Source organism: Coregonus lavaretus (assembly GCF_964263955.1).
Source record: "Coregonus lavaretus genome assembly, chromosome: 21".
NCBI classification, from domain to species: domain Eukaryota; kingdom Metazoa; phylum Chordata; class Actinopteri; order Salmoniformes; family Salmonidae; genus Coregonus; species Coregonus lavaretus.
The window spans coordinates 25850209-25872172 of NC_140008.1; the positions used below are offsets into that span (position 1 = coordinate 25850209).

At 43.4% G+C, this 21964-nt stretch overlaps 1 protein-coding gene across 1 annotated transcript in view; it reads right to left on the reverse strand.

Moving 5' to 3' along the window:
- Positions 1 to 7041: 7041 nt before the first annotated feature.
- LOC311148807 (importin-13-like) overlaps positions 7042 to 21964 on the reverse strand; it is a 41225-nt gene continuing 26302 nt past the window's right edge. The window contains exons 6-23 of the mRNA XM_084185789.1: positions 21182 to 21322; positions 20140 to 20281; positions 19848 to 20014; positions 19244 to 19364; positions 19014 to 19161; positions 18609 to 18790; positions 18480 to 18506; positions 17783 to 17917; positions 16405 to 16557; positions 16170 to 16250; positions 15842 to 15979; positions 15613 to 15709; positions 13987 to 14039; positions 12567 to 12633; positions 10686 to 10744; positions 8631 to 8720; positions 8330 to 8511; positions 7042 to 8179 (exon numbers count right to left, since the gene is read on the reverse strand). Coding sequence (XP_084041915.1) covers positions 8083 to 8179; positions 8330 to 8511; positions 8631 to 8720; positions 10686 to 10744; positions 12567 to 12633; positions 13987 to 14039; positions 15613 to 15709; positions 15842 to 15979; positions 16170 to 16250; positions 16405 to 16557; positions 17783 to 17917; positions 18480 to 18506; positions 18609 to 18790; positions 19014 to 19161; positions 19244 to 19364; positions 19848 to 20014; positions 20140 to 20281; positions 21182 to 21322 — 2080 coding nt within the window. The 3' untranslated portion in view covers positions 7042 to 8082. The remainder of the gene's footprint in view (positions 8180 to 8329; positions 8512 to 8630; positions 8721 to 10685; positions 10745 to 12566; positions 12634 to 13986; positions 14040 to 15612; positions 15710 to 15841; positions 15980 to 16169; positions 16251 to 16404; positions 16558 to 17782; positions 17918 to 18479; positions 18507 to 18608; positions 18791 to 19013; positions 19162 to 19243; positions 19365 to 19847; positions 20015 to 20139; positions 20282 to 21181; positions 21323 to 21964) is intronic.

The following is a 21964-nucleotide window of genomic DNA, read 5'->3' on the forward strand; positions in this document are numbered from 1 at the left end:
GCATTATGTAAGGGTTAATCAACAAGGAGCCATGCGTTTTATGGAAAATAATGAACGACGCACCGCTAGCGGAGTGGAACTGACCTTCCATGGAGTTGCATTCTTTTCCGGAGAACGCATAGAGACCCGAGTTGATTATCCCTTTTATACCATGGCTATAAATTAACACATTTGCCGGTATAAATGTGTTCAACATCCACTGAAGTAGCTAGCTAGCAAGTTTACTAGATAGCTACAGTAGTTGCCGTGGTAACCAAACAAACAGACTTGCTAGTTTAGCTAACCAAACCATTAGTCCTAGCTTGCTATTATGAATTTCGAATTCAACATTACCAATACTGTTTTCAGCTCAAACAGAACATGTAAAAATTCACTATAGCCATTGAATTCTACAGTGCAAATACAGTGATATGAAAAAGTATTTGCCCCCTTTCTAATTTTCTCTACTTTTGCATATTTGTGATACTGAATGTTATCAGATCTTAAACCAAAACCTAATATTAGATAAAGGGAACAGAAGTGAACAAATAACACAACAATTACATATTTATTTAATGTATTTATTTACATAAACAAAGTTATGCAACACCCAATTCCCCTGTGTGAAAAATTAATTGCCCCCTTACACTCAATAACTGGTTGTGCCACCTTTAGCTGCAATGACTCCAACCAAATGCTTCCTGTAGTTGTTGATCAGTCTCTCACGTCGCTGTGGAGGAATTTTGGCCCACTCTTCCATGCAGAACTGCTTTAACTCAGTGACGTGTGGGTTTTCAAGCATGAACTGCTCGTTTCAAGTCCTGCCACAACATCTCAATTGGGATTAGGTCTGGACTTTGACTAGGCCATTCCAAAACTTCCAATTTGTTGCTTTTTAGCAATTTTCATGTAGACTTGATTGTGTGTTTTGGATCATTGTCTTGCTGCATGACCCAGCTGCGCTTCAGCTTCAGCTCACAGACGGATGGTCTGACATTCTCCTGTAGAATTCTCTGATACAGAGCAGAATTCATGGTTCCTTCTATTAACGCAAGTCGACATGGTTCCAGTAATGCCTGGCGAAAACCAAACACTGCATTCCACAGTAAGAACATCATACCAAAGGTCAAGCATGGTGGTGGTGGTGGTGTGATGGTTTGGGGATGCTTTGCTGCCTCAGGACCTGGACGACTTGCCTTAATAGAAGGAACTCGTGTTCAGTAGTGTAGAGCACGATGTAGCAAAAGGTTTTGTAATGTTTTCTTATTTTAGATCAGTCCAGATGAAGCAAAAGTAGAGAAAATTAGAAAAGGGGCAAATACTTTTTCATAGCACAATCTAGAATGCACTTCATGCCAATCAGAACGGACTATTCAACAATGCCATGAAATAATTAAGTGATAATGCCCTCAATGCCGGTGTTTGGAGGATACAGTGGGGAAAAAAAGTATTTAGTCAGCCACCAATTGTGCAAGTTCTCCCACTTAAAAAGATGAGAGAGGCCTGTAATTTTCATCATAGGTACACGTCAACTATGACAGACAAATTGAGAAAAAAAAATCCAGAAAATCACATTGTAGGATTTTTAATGAATTTATTTGCAAATTATGGTGGAAAATAAGTATTTGGTCACCTACAAACAAGCAAGATTTCTGGCTCTCACAGACCTGTAACTTCTTCTTTAAGAGGCTCCTCTGTCCTCCACTCGTTACCTGTATTAATGGCACCTGTTTGAACTTGTTATCAGTATAAAAGACACCTGTCCACAACCTCAAACAGTCACACTCCAAACTCCACTATGGCCAAGACCAAAGAGCTGTCAAAGGACACCAGAAACAAAATTGTAGACCTGCACCAGGCTGGGAAGACTGAATCTGCAATAGGTAAGCAGCTTGGTTTGAAGAAATCAACTGTGGGAGCAATTATTAGGAAATGGAAGACATACAAGACCACTGATACTCTCCCTCGATCTGGGGCTCCACGCAAGATCTCACCCTGTGGGGTCAAAATGATCACAAGAACGGTGAGCAAAAATCCCAGAACCACACGGGGGGACCTAGTGAATGACCTGCAGAGAGCTGGGACCAAGGTAACAAAGCCTACCATCAGTAACACACTACGCCGCCAGGGACTCAAATCCTGCAGTGCGAGACGTGTCCCCCTGCTTAAGCCAGTACATGTCCAGGCCCGTCTGAAGTTTGCTAGAGTGCATTTGGATGATCCAGAAGAGGATTGGGAGAATGTCATATGGTCAGATGAAACCAAAATATAACTTTTTGGTAAAAACTCAACTCGTCGTGTTTGGAGGACAAAGAATGTTGAGTTGCATCCAAAGAACGCCATACCTACTGTGAAGCATGGGGGTGGAAACATCAAGCTTTGGGGCTGTTTTTCTGCAAAGGGACCAGGACGACTGATCCGTGTAAAGTAAAGAATGAATGGGGCCATGTATCGTGAGATTTTGAGTGAAAACCTCCTTCCATCAGCAAGGGCATTGAAGATGAAACGTGGCTGGGTCTTTCAGCATGACAATGATCCCAAACACACCACCCGGGCAACGAAGGAGTGGCTTCGTAAGAAGCATTTCAAGGTCCTGGAGTGGCCTAGCCAGTCTCCAGATCTCAACCCCATAGAACATTTTGGAGGGAGTTGAAAGTCCGTGTTGCCCAGCGACAGCCCCAAAACATCACTGCTCTAGAGGAGATCTGCATGGAGGAATGGGCCAAAATACCAGCAACAGTGTGTGAAAACCTTGTGAAGACTTACAGAAAATGTTTGACCTGTGTCATTGTCAACAAATGGTATATAACAAAGTATTGAGAAACTTTTGTTATTGACCAAATACTTATTTTCCACCATAATTTGCAAATAAATTCATTAAAAATCAATGTGATTTTCTGGAATTTTTTTCCTCATTTTGTCTGTCATAGTTGACGTGTACCTATGATGAAAATTACAGGCCTCTCTCATCTTTTTAAGTGGGAGAACTTGCACAATTGGTGGCTGACTAAATACTTTTTTTCCCCACTGTATATATTGGCACGGTGGGTGTTGTTAGGCCCGAGACGAAGTCGAGAGCCAGCAAACCGTGCCAATATATCCTCCAAACACCAGCTTTGAGGGCATTATCACTTTTGAGGGCATTATCACTAATGATTGACATATTTTCATTAAAAACTTTATTTTTATGAATTTATTCATACTATTTAATCCTTCCACGAGATATAGTCCCGACACAAATCTAGGGTTGCTACCCAAGCCGGCTGGTTGTTCGTTCTATCGGTTTCGGTTGCCAGAGACACGACACAGTCGTTCAGTCTTTTTGTTCTGTATCTATGGATTTTATTCAAAATGTTCTGTTGCCATGATGGCTGGCAACGTTCTTATCCCTTGCTTGCTAGCTAGCCAACTTTGGCTAACACCGTCATGTCAAATAGTGCAGCCACAATAACAGCAAAGGAGCTGCATTTGCGTTTGTTTAAGCTATTTTCTAGTGATTTTTTTTTTAGATACATCCATAACAATGAGCAAATAATGTGTGATTTCGCCTGGCATAGAACATTTGCTCTCTCGCCAGGCCACTGTTCAGAATAGATAGCCAACTACACAGCTAACACATTCACTTCAAACTGAAGCTGGAATGACAGCAAACTAGCTGCATTTCGTGTTTTTCTGTTGACATTTCCTTGTATATATCCATAAATATTATGCTGATTCATGATTTCGACTGGCTAAGAAAAGCTGCAAGCCTGTCTGACTCGACACGTTCATTACCATAGGACAGTTGGAGATCGAATTTCAATATTGAAACAATGTTTAAATGTTGGAGAGACAGACAGCAAGGTTATTACAAATCTCCGCTGTTGAAAAATGTTAGTCTAAAAGAAATGGGAGATAATGTCTAGATACTTTTTACAGTGTAGATCTAGTACAGTTGAGTCGAAAGTTTACATACACCTTAGCCAAATACATTTAAACTCAGTTTTTCACAATTCCTGACATTTAATCCTAGTAAAAATGTCCTGTCTTAGGTCAGTTAGGATCACCACTTTATTTTAAGAATGTGAAATGTCAGAATAATAGTAGAGAATGATTTATTTCAGCTTTTATTTATTTCATCACATTCCCAGTGGGTCAGAAGTTTACATACACTCAATTAGTATTTGGTACCATTGCCTTGCAATTGTTTAACTTGGGTCAAACGTTTCAGGTAGCCTTCCACAAGCTTCCCATACACAAACATGTATGCACGCATGACTGTAAGTCGCTTTGGATAAAAGCGTCTGCTAAATGGCATATTATTATTATTATTTTATTATTAAGTTGGGTGAATGTTGGCCCATTCCTCCTGACAGAGCTGGTATAACAGAGTCAGGTTTGTAGGCCTCCTTGCTCGCACACGCTTTTTCAGTTCTGCCCACACATTTTATATAGGCTTGAGGTCAGGGCTTTGTGATGGCCACTCCAATACCTTGACTTTGTTGTCCTTAAGCCATTTTGCCACAACTTTGGAAGTATGCATTGTCCATTTTGAAGACCAATTTACGACCAAGCTTGAACTTCCTGACTGATGTCTTGAGATGTTGCTTCAATATATCCACATAATTTTCCTTCCTCATGATGCCATCTATTTTGTGAAGTGCACCAGTCCATCCTGCAGCAAAGCACACCCACGCTTCACGGTTGGGATGGTGTTCTTTGGCTTGCAAGCCTACCCCTTTTTCCTCCAAACATAACGATGGTCATTATGGCCAAACAGTTCTATTTTTGTTTAATCAGACCAGAGGACATTTCTCCAAAAAGTACGATCTTTGTCCCCATGTGCAGTTGCAAACCATAATCTGGCTTTTTTATGGCGGTTTTGGAGCCGTGGCTTCTTCCTTGCTGAGCGGCCTTTCAGGTTATGTCGATATAGGACTTGTTTTACTGTGGATATAGATACTTTTGTACCTGTTTCCTCCAGCATCTTCACAAGGTCCTTTGCTGTTCTTCTGGTATTGATTTGCACTTTTCGTACCAAAGTACATTCATCTCTAGGAGACAGAACGTGTCTCCTTCCTGAGCGGTATGACAGCTGCGTGGTCCCATGGTGTTTATACTTGCCTACTATTGTTTGAACAGATGAACGTGGTACCTTCAGGCGTTTGGAAATTGATCCCAAGGATGAACCAGACTTGTGGAGGTCTACAATTTTTTTTCTGAGGTCTTGGCTGATTTCTTTTGATTTTCTCATGATGTCAAGCAAGTTTGAAGGTAGGCCTTGAAATACATCCACAGGTAAACCTCCAATTGACTCAAATTATGTCAATTAGCCCATCAGACGCATCAAAAGCCATGACATCATTTTCTGGAATTTTCCAAGCTGTTTAAAGGCACAGTCAATTTAGTGTATGTAAACTTCTGGCCCACTGGAATTGTGATACAGTGAATTATAAGTGAAATAATCTGTCTGTAAACAATTGTTGGAAAAAGTACTTGTGTCATGCACAAAGTAGATGTCCTAACCGACTTGCCAAAACGATAGTTTGTTTAGTTCAAATTAACAGATCAATTTATTCAACATGAATAGCTTGGCGATTTCGAGGTAAGAAGTGCTTGTGTTTCCCAATAGCCTGCTGGAATAGGCTACTGAGGATGTGGTTGTAATTTCAATCACTCAATTAAATATGAATAATATGTATATGAACTGAATGATTGTCAACAGCCAGTGTTATATATTTTTTTACCTGTAGCCTAATCTAATGCGTTCTAATAACTGATCGTCAATTGCGATAGAGCTTTGATAACTTCCTATTTAATTAACTAAACATGGCTATTAATAATTGCATAAAAACACAAGGCTACAACAATAAATATACTGAAGTTATGCTATTTATTACATTCGTTCTCCAGCTTCAGGTGGGCTACACAAGTGCGTGTGTGCTGCTTGGTCTCCTCTCACTCACGTGACTCAGCCAATAGTGGACTAAGCATGCTGCAGTGCTCTCTCAGCCTTTTTAATTTTCATTATATTAAACACAGACCTAACATAGTGGCCAGTAGGAAGTGCCTGAACGTGTGAAATGGACACATTTGCACACAGTCAACATCACCAGACGTGTCGTCTTAAGATATATTTAATAAATTAAAACAAGGTACAAAAAAGAAACAATGTACATTTCACCCCCCCCCCCACCCACTCCTCATCTCCTTCCCCTCCTCTCTCAGTGACAAACATATTCTCAGACTGTACCCTTGGGCGCAGGAAGAAGTCAACCCTGGACACTGATCTAAAGTCAGTCTTGCATCTTCAGCCCGTAATGGTTAAGACGATCCAGAGGTTAAGCTTATCCTAGATCTGTGTCTAAGGCCAACTTCTACCCAGAGCATTTTCTCACAGTGTCACACTCACAGTATTTCATAATCTCCCACCCCCCCGTACCCCAAAACACACACATGCTACATGTCTGCAGGCACCTAGTGACAGAAAGAGGGAATGGACCGAGTTGATGTAATAAGGAACCAGGAAGTACACATGGGAGCCGGCTGCACCAATCTTTTCATCTGTCCTAAATGGTACCCGATTCTCTGATCTCCATCTATTCTCATAAAGTAGTGCACGTTGGTTTCATTTCAGACACAGTCTCAGTTCCATTCACTGAGAGGAGTTCCATTTCATCTGGCGCCCCCCCCCCACCCCGGTTTCGTTCTAGACAGGCAACCGGTTGGTTGATAAGACACCGGTTGCTTGTTGACAGGCACCGGTTAAGAGCAGTATGGTGTTCAGTTTGTTCTATTGGTCTATAGATCATATGGATGAGTTCATCTAGTCGTTGGTTAGGACTGGTCAGTCAATCCAGGCGATGTGGAGGTTAGTGGACTGTTTTATTGTTTTGTTCTGTGTGGCGAGCGGAGAACATTGAAGTGGAGTACTCAGGATATGTGCTGTATGTATGGGAGGACTAAGAGTGGCAAATGGGAGGACGGGGTCAGTTTTTAAAGGGGGTGGGGCCACGGGGGTTGGAGGGGGTCTGTGTGTTTGGTAGGAGAAAGTGATGTAGGTCCGATATAAGTGCACTCAATAAGTGGGGAGGCAGACATTTATTTGCACACTCACGCAAACATGCGCCCATACACACACACACACACACGGAAATGTTCAGTAATGTGACTGTTAATACGCACAACATGATTAATAGATTTGCACGATTACAGTGACTGTAGAGTCCACAGCTAGGACCCCCATCTATCCCCTCCAAACATTCATAATCTCTCCTACCTCTGTATCACTCTCTCCTCAACTAAATACATTCTAGATTCATGAGGAAACTACAGTTTTGTGACCGTGTATGTGTGATTGTATGTTTGTGTGTGTGTAGGGCATGGGCAGGAGAGCAGACTGTATAATCTTCTGCTTTAGTCTCAGTCAGTGGTTCAATCTTCGATCAATCACCTCATAATTTCCCCATAAAGGCAAATATCACATATACAAAATTAAAATGAAAGACTAGTTCACATGACGTTCCACAAAATATTTTGGCAAACGTAAGAGCATGGGGGTGCGCAAGTCAGTGTTGTACGATATACATTATGCTGTAAATATGTGTCTCTAGCCACTGAATCCTATACCGTCCTTGGTCCTTCTCTCTTCCTGTCTAGCAGCAGCAGGACTGGCACCCCGTGTTTCGTTACATAGATGTGTGTGTGTATATATATATATATTTCTTTTGGTTTTCTTTCCAAAGGTAAACTAGCTAGCTACGTACGGTAGGTACAGTACCACTATCGTCTCAGATGCTAAACAACCAGGAAACAGCAGGGAAACGGCCTTGGAGCCATGGAAGATCGTAACCGAAAGTCAGAGCAAGACAAACAGAGGGCATGCTGGGAGTTGAAGTCACAGAAAGGAAGGTGAGAGGGGGGCAGGGGGAGCAGCCTTCCTCAGACCGCTGTGGGGTGTGACAGAGCGCTGTCAATGGCAGGCCTGTATGGGGAGCTGTTTTCTGTTCTAGGGGGAGGGTCTTGTTTCAATCGTCCAATGGAAACTCCAGTGTTGAGGGGTTTGTGGGTACTGTAGTACTGTGGCGTCCGGCCTGGGGGTCGTGGCAAGGTCAGGGGTCAGAGTCAGTATTCAGCAGCATACTCTGTCCCGTTAAGACCTCTGCAGACTAGTGTAAACTCCTTCACTATGTCCTTCACCCTCCGCTTATTCACTCGCTCTCTAGAGTACGGAGAAAGGGAGGAGAGAGGAGAGAGAGAGAAAGAGAGAGGGTCAGAAAAGCGAACAAAAGCATGTGTGTGTGTGTGTGCAGATGTGTGTGTGCATGTGTATGTCTGTCTGTCTATACGTGTGTGTGTGTGCGTGTAGTACCTGAGTATCTGTTGGGTGAAGGTGTCTTTCTGTTCTGTGGTGACCCTAGTAGAAGGGAAGCCTTGTGCCTGCAGCGCCTCTTTCAGCCACATGGTGAGCAAAGGGAAACAGTGCTTATTGAGACTGAACAGCACCTCAGCAAACTGTTCCATCAGACTACGAGATGAACCTCCACCGATTGCCTGGAGAGATAGAGAAAGAAAGGAAAGGGGGGGCAAAGACCAGTCAGTAAGGTGATATGTTTCAGTTTACAGTAGGACAGGTGAGAGACATTAGCGAGGATGTGAGTATGTAGGTTTACCTCTAGTACGGCCTGCAGCAGTAGTTTTCCGTTCTCCTGCACCACTCTGGCCACTGGGGGCACATCTGAGCAGCGGGGCAACAACTCAGTCTACGGCGCACACACACAGGGACAATCAGAACAAACACTAATATCACATCTCAACAACAAGATTCACATCTGTTAACCAACAATGGGTGTGTGTGTACTAGGGATGTGACGTTTAAACGAATTTGGGATCGTTAACATTTACAAAAAGTCCATAACCAATTGTTTTTTAAAATTAAAATCACAGTGCAGTTATCACAAAACTACCATTAACAGGTCCGATCATCATCATAAAGGCAAAAATTAAAATGTAACAAATACCTAACGCAATAATGCTGTAAGTAGGAGGAAATATGCATCTTTTAAATTATACTGGACAAAAATAAACGCAACATGTAAAGTGTTGGTCCCATGCTTCATGAGCTTTCCATATGCACAAAAAGCTTATTTCTCTCCAATTTTGTGCACAAATTTGTTTACATCACCGTAAGTGAGCATTTCTCCTTTGCCAAGATAATCCATCCACCTGACAGGTGTGGCATATCAATAAACTGATTAAACAGCATTATCATTACACAGGTGCACCTTGTGCTGGGGACAATAAAAGGCCACTTTAAAATGTGCAGTTTTGTCACAACACCATGCCACAGATGTCTCAAGTTTTGAGGGAGCATGCAATTGATACGCTGACTGCAGGAATGTCCACCAGAGCTGTTGCCAGATAATTGAATGTTAATTTCTCTACCATAAGCCGCCTCCAACGTCGTTTTAGAGAATTTGGAAGTACATCCAATCGGCCTCACAACCGCAGACCACGTGTAACCACGCCAACTCAGGATCTCCACATCTGGCTTCTTCACTTGCAGGATCATCTTCAATTGATCAATTTCAATTGACTGATTTCCTTATATGAACTGTAACTCAGTAAAATCGTTGAAATTGTTGCATGTTACGTTTATATTTTTGTTCTGTATATTTGCCACGGATATAAAGCGCGTCACACGTCATCGTTGGAAAAATTGCAAAGTGAGACAGGGAAGCGATAGCAGCGAAGTCCTGTATGGCAATACTTTGACAAGTTAAATGAGAAGCTAATGAAATACAAACTTTGCGAGGTGGAATTGAGCTACAGTGGCATTACAATGCTGAAAGGAGGCACCGTGAGACCCAACCCATTGCTGGGCAGCAGTGCGATAAGGGACTGAGTGAGAAAATCACAGAGCTGATTATAGAAATGATTGCAGTTGATATGCAGCCATTGTCAATGGTAGAGGATGTCGTCTTTAATACCCTAACGGCATATCTAGAACCAGACTACAAGATGCCATGTCGATAAACTGTGACGGACCTGATGGACGTCTATGAATCCGCCGTCATAAATCACTGCAACGAGCCATCACATGAATGAAAAGTGGGACATGAAGTCCCATGTACTGACAACTGAGGACATGGAGGAGAGGCACACAGAGAACCTAAAACGGCATTAATACCGTCGTTGCTGAGTGGGTGGGGGACAGCAGTAAGGTGAGCGCAGTCTGGTAGGGTTTCCACTATGGGGGACAGCAGTAAGGTGAGCGCAGTCTGGTAGGGTTTCCACTAGTTACCACAGCCACAAAGTCAAAATTGGCTATATCGTAAAAATGTATGAAAACAAAAATGATATTTTTGGTCTTAATTTAAGGTTAGCAGTGTGGTTAGGGTTTAGGTTAGGTTTAAAAATGACATTTTAAGAAGATACATTGTAGAAATAGGCAGACTTTAGGACTTTGTGGCTGTGGTAACTAGTGACGACCGGTAGGTAGGTAGCCAGGACTGTGGTAACTAGTGACGACCGGTAGGTAGGTAGCCAGGACTGTGGTAGACTGAACTGCATTGCTCCCTAGTGGTCATACGCAGAACCATATCTGGATTGTAATTTCAGGTCATTTTATGAAAAAAATTGACAAAATTTAAACGCTATATGAAAATGGCAGTTTAAACGTTAAGACATTTTTTTACATTTTTCACATCCCTAGTGTGTACACTCACAAAGAACAAGCAGGTAGACTTGACTGTTGGAGCCTCAGGGAATTTCAGTGACATTACTCCTACAGAGGAGAGGGAGAGGAGGGGAGGGTATTAGAAACATCCAAATACTAAATTCTATTTAAACACTAACAGTTTTGCTCTTCAGATGTTTCCAGCACAATCTCTGTGGATCTCTGAGGCACGACGATTGACAAAGTGTGTGTGTGTGTTAAGAGAAATGCAGCAACACATACAGTGGGGGAAAAAAGTATTTAGTCAGCCACCAATTGTGCAAGTTCTCCCACTTAAAAAGATCAGAGAGGCCTGTAATTTTCATTATAGGAACACGTCAACTATGACAGACAAATTGAGAATTTTTTTCCAGAAAATCACATTGTAGGATTTTTAATGAATTTATTTGCAAATTATGGTGGAAAATAAGTATTTGGTCACCTACAAACAAGCAAGATTTCTGGCTCTCACAGACCTGTAACTTCTTCAAGAGGCTCCTCTGTCCTCCACTCGTTACCTGTATTAATGGCACCTGTTTGAACTTGTTATCAGTATAAAAGACACCTGTCCACAACCTCAAACAGTCACACTCCAAACTCCACTATGGCCAAGACCAAAGAGCTGTCAAAGGACACCAGAAACAAAATTGTAGACCTGCACCAGGCTGGGAAGACTGAATCTGCAATAGGTAAGCAGCTTGGTTTGAAGAAATCAACTGTGGGAGCAATTATTAGGAAATGGAAGACATACAAGACCACTGATAATCTCCCTCGATCTGGGGCTTCACGCAAGATCTCACCCCGTGGGGTCAAAATGATCATAAGAACGGTGAGCAAAAATCCCAGAACCACACAGGGGGGACCTAGTGAATGACCTGCAGAGAGCTGGGACCAAAGTAACAAAGCCTACCATCAGTAACACACTACGCCGCCAGGGACTCAAATCCTGCAGTGCAAGACGTGTCCCCCTGCTTAAGCCAGTACATGTCCAGGCCCGTCTGAAGTTTGCTAGAGTGCATTTGGATGATCCAGAAGAGGATTGGGAGAATTTCATATGGTCAGACGAAACCAAAATATAACTTTTTGGTAAAAACTCAACTTGTTGTGTTTGGAGGACAAAGAATGCTGAGTTGCATCCAAAGAACACCATACCTACTGTGAAGCATGGGGGTGGAAACATCATGCTTTGGGGCTGTTTTTCTGCAAAGGGACCAGGACGACTGATCCGTGTAAAGGAAAGAATGAATGGGGCCATGTATCGTGAGATTTTGAGTGAAAACCTCCTTCCATCAGCAAGGGCATTGAAGATGAAACGTGGCTGGGTCTTTCAGCATGACAATGATCCCAAACACACCGCCCGGGCAACGAAGGAGTGGCTTCGTAAGAAGCATTTCAAGGTCCTGGAGTGGCCTAGCCAGTCTCCAGATCTCAACCCCATAGAAAATCTTTGGAGGGAGTTGAAAGCCTGTGTTGCCCAGCGACAGCCCCAAAACATCACTGCTCTAGAGGAGATCTGCATGGAGGAATGGGCCAAAATACCAGCAACAGTGTGTGAAAACCTTGTGAAGACTTACAGAAAACGTTTGACCTGTGTCATTGCCAACAAAGGGTATATAACAAAGTATTGAGAAACTTTTGTTATTGACCAAATACTTATTTTCCACCATAATTTGCAAATAAATTCATTAAAAATCCTACAATGTGATTTTCTGGGATTTCTTCGCTCATTTTGTCTGTCATAGTTGACGTGTACCTATGATGAAAATTACAGGCCTCTCTCATCTTTTTAAGTGGGAGAACTTGCACAATTGGTGGCTGACTAAATACTTTTTTCCCCCACTGTACAATGAACAGTGTGTGTGTGTGCAGGAGCAAAGCAACACACACTTACCACAATGGAACACAGCTTTCACGTCAAGACTCTCAGACAAGAAGAGATCTGGCTTCCGTTTGAGGGCCTACAGTAGGAGGCAGACAGAGGCATGACACAGGGCAGGAGTCTATTCCCCTACTCCAGGGGTACAGCCCAACCCCTACCTCCCACCCCGGAAAATACTGAACACCCCACTCTCCTAGCCTCATAGACAGAACTGTGTCTGCATTAGACAACTCCTTTGTCATTGTCATGTCCAACTGTTTGCCCACAAGGTCAGGAAAAACTTCTGGCCTTAGATATGACAACAAAGCCAAATTCTGATTGTCCCCCTTCTCCCTGAGGTGTGATCTCGTTCACTCCCCCTTTGGGATTTAACAGCATTGGATTGGTATAGACAAAGTGTTTCTTACACCAATCCCAATGCTTTTAAATCCTTGAGGGGGAGTGAATGAGAATTGGGCTAAAGCAGTCATCTCCAGCAGATCAACAGTGGAGGCTACCAGGCTAGACTAATCCACTCTCCCTCTCTCTATGACAAACTACCACTTATACAGTACACAACTCTGCTCCAATGCAAACTCAGCAAGCAAACTGGAGAAAATCAAACAAAGTATTTAAAACTTAGGTCAAACTAAAGGCAATGATGGTTCTGCAGCTTTTGTCTGTATTAATTTCATTCCGATACACTATTTTTTTCTCCCTTTTTTTGGCTAGGTTGGATTGAATATGCAACATAAGTAAGTAAGGTACATGTACGGATAAATACAACTGATACTGTAATGAACTCATTCAGGATGGAGGAAGAGAGAGGGAACGAGGGAAGTGGAGAGGAGAGATGGAGATCAGCTCTATCCAAAGAGAGAAATTAAAGGAAGAAGAATGTAGAAGACAAAAACAAAAAAAAACAGAGGGCAGCCAATTCGACTGAATTAATTAATTAATGGAATATTAATTCATTTGGGCTTTGATTGGCTCTGGGCTGGAATGACATCAGAAAAGGGGTGTGGCTAGGGGATTCTAACCAGTGAGGTCACAGGGAACTACATCCCAGGGTCATGTTAAGAAGACAACCGAACATGAACATGTTTCTTATGGGACACGTTCAGGTAGTCCCTCCTTGTTTCAAAACATTCTGTCCTGTTTTATGCCTACTGGACAAGACCTTGATGAACTCTGACCCTTACTCCCTCATCAGACAAAGGTGTAGCTACTGGTTAGAGCCCTGAGTATTGAAGGAGACAGACTCCGTCCTTCAATAGCACCACCTACTGTCTATTCTCTGCCATGCCATTATGATGGGTCGCCCTCGGACCCTTAAACAAAGAACAGAAAGAGAAAGGGAAAGAGAGAACTAGAGAGAGTGTGTGAGAGAGAAAGAAAGAGAGAGAACGAGAGAGAAACCCAAAGTGAATGAAATAAGAAACCAAAAACACACCTGAGCTTGGAGTTGCATAAATGAATCAACAATATCAGGATGATCCCTGGGTCCTAAAATATAATAAAGATGAAACTTAACAAATCATAAAGAATAAAGAGAAGAATAATAATATACAAACAGCAACTCAACCGATTCAACAGTCATGTGGAAAGAAAAGAGAACAGAAAAGATCTCATTGAAATAATCACACGTGAGTAAAGAACGAACAAAGGGGAAGAGAGAGGGAGGAGGGGCGTGTGAAGCTTTGGAAGAGTCTTGGAAAAACAGTGAGCGTTTGAACAAACAGAAAACAGGCAGAGAAAGAGAAGACATGGGTTCCATTTGGAGATAAAAGGAAAGTAGTAGTAACGAGAGAAAAATAAAATACCTAAAAATAACAAAAGTGGTTTTGGAGTAGGAAACCCAGGAGGCCTCTGTTACTGTCACGCTTCAGAGAAAGGGGGCGTCAAGTCCCAAATCAACCCCTCGCCCCTACCCTCTAGGCGTGTATGGGGAGTTGGGGGATGGGGTCTAGTTTGGAGTCTAGGAACAGCGAAGGGAAGGGTGGCCTCCTAAGTGTTCACCTTTTTGCGGGGCGAGTAAGGGTCAGGGGTGCTATTGACCCAAATCAACCCCTAGCCCCAGCCATCTCCCCTAGACCCTACACCCTTGGGGCTTGCTAATAGCTCCACCGTGTAATACGATATGCAAGAATAAAACATTGTGTGGCTTACACCATCCATGTGCGTAGTGGGTAGGGGTTGATTTGGGTCAATAGCACCCCTGACCCTTACCCACCCACCAAAAATGTGAACACTTAGGAGGCCACCCTTCCCTTCGCTGTTTCTAGACTCCAAACAAGACCCCATCCCCCAACTCCCCACCTAACAGACTTATTCAGTGGGACGCAACCCAGATAGAAATGCAATGAATAGAGCCCACACAATCCCCTGTTCTGTAAAAGAGGATGACTGTTCTACACAATACATTTCTATATGAACGTTGTTCTGCAACAACATTCTGTAATGTTTTGTAACGTTGCACCATAATGTATAAGATACTGGCCACAGAGCAACATTGAAGAACACCTGCTCAGAAAGAAATAGTTTTTTTAAAAAGAGAGCAGAGGAGAGGCAGCCAATATCAATCAAACCCAGTCAAAGCAGAAGAAGGGGGAGAACTGAAAGGGGAAAAGAGAGAGGCAGACACTATTCAGGTAAGACCCACTAGATATTATCAGCTTGAAAAACAAAACTTCCTTCTAATGCTTTTTCTTGTGTAATTCTCCATAGCAGCACAGGAGGACAGAGGATGCATCTCAACAGTCTAAAGTGGCTTCCTCTCCTTATCTCCTCCCCTTCATCTGCACTCATCTAAAAACACAGGGCAGGTGAAAGCAATATGGTGCAATAGGTGCTTTCAACTGTCCAGCTCCAAGGAGAGGAGACGAGGACTTTAGACTATTGAGATGCAGCCATTATAGTTTCCCCTTGTGCTATGGAAGCCATGTTCATTCTCCACGTTCCTTGTTCTCCTGTTCTCAGGTGAAAGCAGGAGTGTGTGTAAGTTTGCCTGTCAATCAAAATCACCCAAAACAAGAACAGACAGATCACCCCCCTCCCTCTCCCCTGCAGGACCCCCTACCTTGCTGGAAGATGGAGAGTGTTACTGAGGTAACCAGCTCAAATAGAGCCTTGATGGGTGGGAAGTGGTCCGTCTCACTGGCAAATATATGGACCATCTGTCAAACAAAACCACAGACTGTTTCACACCGGTCAAGGTGTTGGTGTGAAAGAGTGTGTGTGTGCCTCTGAACGTATGCATGTGAGTGTGTATTGTGTATGCGAGTGTGCTCAAGCGTGTGTGTGTGTACCTGTCGTGTGAGGTCCAGTGCTGAGGCCTGTGGTATGGTACTGTACATCTGTCCTAGCATCTCACTGAGCTGAGACACCATGGGGGCAAAGTCATGGAGCAGAGTCTTCACCGACTTCTCAAAGATAGCACACACCGCCTGGGAGGAAGGCGGGAGAGAGAGGGGAGGGCAGGGAGAAGGGGGGGGGGGGGGGGGGGGGGATAGTGAAATGAGTGTTTATTTTCAGCTGGTTCAGGTTGGATTTTTTAATGCTTCATGAATGTGCAGATCATTTATTAAAACTGTTGAGTCAACGCGTCACTTTTTTTTGTGTGTGTTTGTGTCTCACCTCCACCACCTGAGAGTCATTGAGCCACTTGCTGAGGACCGTCTGAATGAGAGCAAAGACCTGCTGTAGGACCACCACCACCTAGAACACACACAGGTTAGTTTGACAGCACTAGCTAAATGAGTAACAAATGAGGAAAACTGGATGAACTTTCCCTTTAAAAGAGCTTGTGTGTGGCTGGCTGAGTGCTGCTGATGATAATAATGATGATGACGAAGATGAAGGTGCATCTCACCGGGTTAGGCCCTGGTGGGGGCGGGGCAGGTTTGACAGGGGGAGCAGTGCTCTCTCCTGATTCGTCCTCCTGTTTGCTAATGTCCAGCGTAGTGAAGAGATTGGACAACAGACCTAGGATGTGGATTATCGCTAGTTTATTGGACGGGTTGGGCTGGAGAGAGGGATGGAGGGAGGGAAAGAGGGAGCGAGAGTAAGTCAATAGCTTTAGGAAGCCAGACTGAAACAAGATTTGCCATCACTAATTTTCTATCTGTTTGTTTTTTGTGAATGAGTTAACGAGTGAAGCAAAAAGAAAGCCAGTGAAAGAGAGGGATGAAGAAGTGAAAGACAGATCAGTGAAAGACAGAAGTTTGGGTGCGTCAGTCAGTTGATGGCTTCATTTATCTGCAGATTTCACTCACTCACACACACACACAGGCTCTCTCCAGGGTGACAACACTAATTAAAGCTTCGTTAGCAACCATTTAATCACTGCTCGGTATCCATGACAACTGAGCTGTGGAGTACAGGGGAGGAGTCATGTGGCTGGGCTGACTACCCTTCTCTTAACGAGCAAACTGTGACGCCGCTACTGAACACACAAACAAATTTGAGATAGGTATGTTCAACTTGGATATATGCCTTAATCATTCAGAGCGCACAGTATTTAAGTCAGAATACCACCCTAAATGCATAAAAACAGACAACGCTTGTAGCTAATTATATAGTGGAGGTGCAGTTTCACCTCTTGCCTTAGGGTGCCAGTGTTTGTTAGGCTGCACAGACAACCTGATTCCATAGTATGATGTCATGGCTATACGTCAGACAGACAGAGAGAGAGAGAGAGCGAGCGAGAGGTAGAGAGAGTGAGAGAGAGAAAGAGATGAAACTCTTCATTTGAACTGCCATCTCTGTTCACCCAGACACTCAGGTCTCTGCAGACTCCAGAACAGTAGATCAGGGGAGAAAGACTAATTCAACACTGATAATGTCACGTCCCTATTTTTAGCTCCTATAAGGCCCGGATTCATTAGACCTGACATTTAATGAAGAAAGAATCTGGTGTGTGTGTTATGGCCCTGTGATTCAGTATCCCATTGTGTAGTAATGAAGCCAATCTGGTCCCACAGAGAAATGTTCAACTGCAGTGGAGCCACACAGATACAACACCTGTTCATATGGACACAGTCCAACAGGGAGAGGGGGAAGAAAGAAAGCGAGCGAGAGAGAGAGAGAGAGAGAGAGTGTGTGTGTGTGTACGCGCTAGTGTGTGTGTTAGTGTGTGGTGCATCCATGCAGACACACAGTCTGTTCATATGGCCGCAGTCCAACAGAGAGAGGAAAATATGTCACTATAACACTGTTACCATAGTGTGTGTCTATGTGTGTCTGTGTACCGTCTCATCAGCTAGTTTCTCAAGTTGTTGGATGTAGGGAGTGATGAGAGAGTGCAGGTTCCTCAGTATCTCCTCCACAGGCAGAGCAGACAGCAGGAAGCCCAAGGCCTGCATCAGCCACATACACTGACTGGTCTGGAGATGGAGAGGAAGGGAAGAGGGAGGGAGGGAGGAAGGGAAGAGGGAGGGAGGGAGGGAGGAAGAGAGAGGGAGGGGAGCAGGAAGAAAAGCGAGAGGGAGGGGAGCAGGAAGAAAAGCGAGAGGGAGGGGAGCAGGAAGAAAAGCGAGAGGGAGGGGAGCAGGAAGAAAAGCGAGAGGGAGGGGAGCAGGAAGAAAAGCGAGAGGAAGAGGAGAGAACATTGTTACACATTTCCAGGACTTTTGAAAGACTGACTCCTTGTGTAAGTGGTCTTTGCTAGCTACCAATAATCAGTCTTGTCACCAGCTCTAACCTTGTTGTCATGACTGAATGGGCTGACTGATTCTATGGTCGGATGTACTCCCTGTGCTTGTATTGAATATGCTCATTGTTTGCATGTACCAAATGCACAGGCAATAACGTTTTTAAAAGTTTGACTCTGTCCCTGACTTAAACTATAAATTATTATCCAGGATGTTGTATACAGTAGAGTGGGTCCAGTGAGTTGGGACATTGGGGTTATGGCTTGCATTATTTCCAGACAGGACGGGGACTGACCTTGTGAATCTGCTTGATCAGCACCTCCTGTGAAGAAGAGAGGATAGCAGAAGCATAAGTAGAATAATATTATATTGACTTAAATGTAAAAACATGATATATGGTACACACACACACACGCGTACGTACACGTGATACAGCCACTATATTGGAGGCATAGGGTGGCAGGTCGTATTTGCACTCTCGGCAGATCTTCTTGAGTGTGGAGACAGAGGAGATGGAGAGGTCTGGGTTCCCCAAGGCCTGGAGTACCAGAGGTAGAACACTACTCAACATCACTGGGTGGTCCGCCAACCACTCGGCTAGAGCTCCTACAGGGAGGGAGGAGAAGAAGAATACAGTGGATGAAAATATTTAACACTTTATGCTACAGGAGACTGAAGCAAAGGAGACTGATGCTTTTCCTGTTTTCCTGTCCAATTTGTTAAAAAAATTTCCCCTTGTTATTTCCCTGTATGAACAAAACACAACAAAATCACAGGTATGACTGTATTAATACCTATCGTGAACATGTATGAGCGTATCAGTACCTACCGATAGTGAACATGACGGTGTCGGCCAGTTGGACGTTGTTGATGTTGATTCTGGGGATGAGTCCGATCAGGCCTGGGATGACATCAGAGTAGTTGACATCTATCGTCTCCGCTATCGACTGGAACCCATATAGCAACGCTTCTGTATGCTGGAGGAGACAATAAAAGGCCTCAGACAGCGTGTTCAGTGTGTGTGTGTGTGTTCAATGCGTGTTTATGTGTGTACCGTACCTGCCATGACAAGGCTTGTTCTGTGTTGGTCAGTATTCGTCCTAGTTTCTCATAAAGGTTACTGAGCAGCTCAGCTCCTAGCATCTCATACACATACATCAGAGTGTCTGAGATATCCACCCTGGAATACACACAAAAGTGTTAAGTCTTATAATATAGAAGTGTAATGCATATCACCAACAGGAGGCAAGGTTTTGTTATAGAGGTGGAACAATCAATACTATGGTAGAAAAGTGGTGTGCCACAATGTTCAGTTTTGGGTCCGCTGCTTTTGTCTATTTTCGTAAATTAGTTAATATGCAAAAAACGTGTGTTTACACCTCAAATCAAGTGAAATAGAAGGCACCATTTAACTGGCACCACTAACAGCAGGGCATCATTTTATAATGTGCTGTTAGTAATGTGCTTCTGAGCATCTGATGATCTGTGACTCAGACAAACATTGTCATCCATCAGACATTTGTGCCCTCTCAGCTGCCACTTCACTTCCAGGCTGTTACAATCACAAACACACCCACCAATAGACCTGTCAGCATATTGCATTTAGCTCTCTCCCACACACAGCCCTGCACTCACCCACACAACCCCACCCACACTCTTGTACCTGTAGATCCTGAACTGTTCCTTCTCATCCGAGGACCATGATGCGTACTCCTGGTCAGAGGGGAACTGGGCTTTATGTAGCAGAACATCCACCAGCTGGAAATACACTGGTCTATACACCTGCAGATACACCGCCTGTCTCTCGGAGTCAAACGACATGATGTCATCCTGGAGAGAGAGCGAGTGTGTACTGTTAAGTGGTGTTATTCTGAACAGGGTAGTTGGGTTTATGGTGTAACGTTAGTGTCCTGGGTTAAAGTGTAGGGGTCTGGGTTACAGTGTAGGGTGCATACCTGTAGTGTGTACCAGAAGGTGAGTGTGAGGGAGCTGGTAGTCTCGTTGACTGGGTAGTGTCCTGGTATCCCAGTGCAGAACATGATAATGTTGACCAATGCGAGAAAGCTCTGCCAGTGCTCAACCTGCTCCAACAGAGCCCTGGGGGGGGGGAAAGAAAGAAAGAAAGAAAGAAAGAAAGAAAGAAAGAAAGAAAGAAAGAAAGAAAGAAAAGAAAGAAAGAAAGAAAGAAAGAAAGAAAGAAAGAAAGAAAGAAAGAAAGAAAGAAAAGAAAGAAAGAAAGAAAAGAAAGAAAGAAAGAAAGAAAGAAAGAAAGAAAGAAAGAAAGAAAGAAAGAAAGAAAGAAAGAAAGAAAGAAAGAAAGAAAGAAAGAAAGAAAGAAAGAAAGAAAGAAAGAAAGAAAGAAAGAAAGAAAGAAAGAAAGAAAGAAAGAAAGAAAGAAAGAAAGAAAGAAAGAAAGAAAGAAAGAAAGAAAGAAAGAAAGAAAGAAAGAAAGAAAGAAAGAAAGAAAGAAAGAAAGAAAGAAAGAAAGAAAGAAAGAAAGAAAGAAAGAAAGAAAGAAAGAAAGAAAGAAAGAAAGAAAGAGAGAGAAAGAAAGAAAGAAAGAGAGAGAAAGAAAGAAAGAAAGAGAGAGAAAGAAAGAGAGAGAAACGGACACAGAGCCAGGAAAACTAGGTCAGTGCTCAGGGAGAGTGAGGTGAGGTGGGACAGGCAGGGATGTTTCTCTAGATAGAGTGTGACAGGTGAAGGGTTCAGACTGGAGCCATTGACATACACAGTGAGACATGAGGCCTCCGGAGACAGAAACACACAATAACTAACAAACAGCTTGTTTACTAGGTTTAACTAACAAACAGCTTGTTTACTAGGTTGGGCCTGAGCTTGAAACTGAACACATCATCTGATCGGATTATTTGTTGATTGGTTTGTGAGAATGAACCCAGAAGCATCAATGTCATCACCAAGAGTGTGAGGAGGGGACGTGAAAGGATTGATTGATTGATGATTTAGAGGGGACAGTGCATGCACATGCACACGCACTTGGAGTGGTTTTCGCCCAGTGCGACAGCGATGCGACAGATTCCGTGTGACGTCTCCATGTCTCCGTTCTGGACGGCCTCTCTTAGCTGCTCCTGCAGGGACAAGACCTGGGTCACCAGCTTCAGCAGCGTGTTCACATATCTACACACACACACACAAAGACACAGGGAGACATAAAGAGATGGGTTAGTTCACATACTAGGGGGAAAATCTCTACTCAAACCCCCACACACACATAACTCTCACTTTTCACCAGCTTCATCTCTCCATTGCTTTGTTCCATTTCTCAATTTCTCTTGGAGGTTTCAATTACTCTGGTCTGTTCTTCCTGCTGTCTCAGCCCTTTCTAATACATCTATTATCTTTCTCTCTGGAAGCACAAACACACCATCTCTCATTTAGACACACAGACCCATTTAATCATCCCACATCTATCCGTCTGTTTCCGTTGTCTGCATTATACATGTTCACACACACGCTGGGTAATATCACTCTCTCTCCCCCTCCATCTCTCCAAGGTATTTTAGGGTCGTTCATTGTGAAACTGGAACAGTAATGTCGATTAAATGTTGTTATTTTACCCACTAAGAGGGAAATAGAGATTGGCTGGAGGTCGGACACAATGTAAACAGAATACAGAAGCAACACCCCTTCGCATGTATGTATGCACACACACACCCCTCACCCCCTGTTCTGCTATTCTGATTAAGCTCAAACTGCCTCTCTTACCTTACAATTGACACTATGTGTGATGCAGGTGTGTGTGTGTGTGTGTGTGTTCAC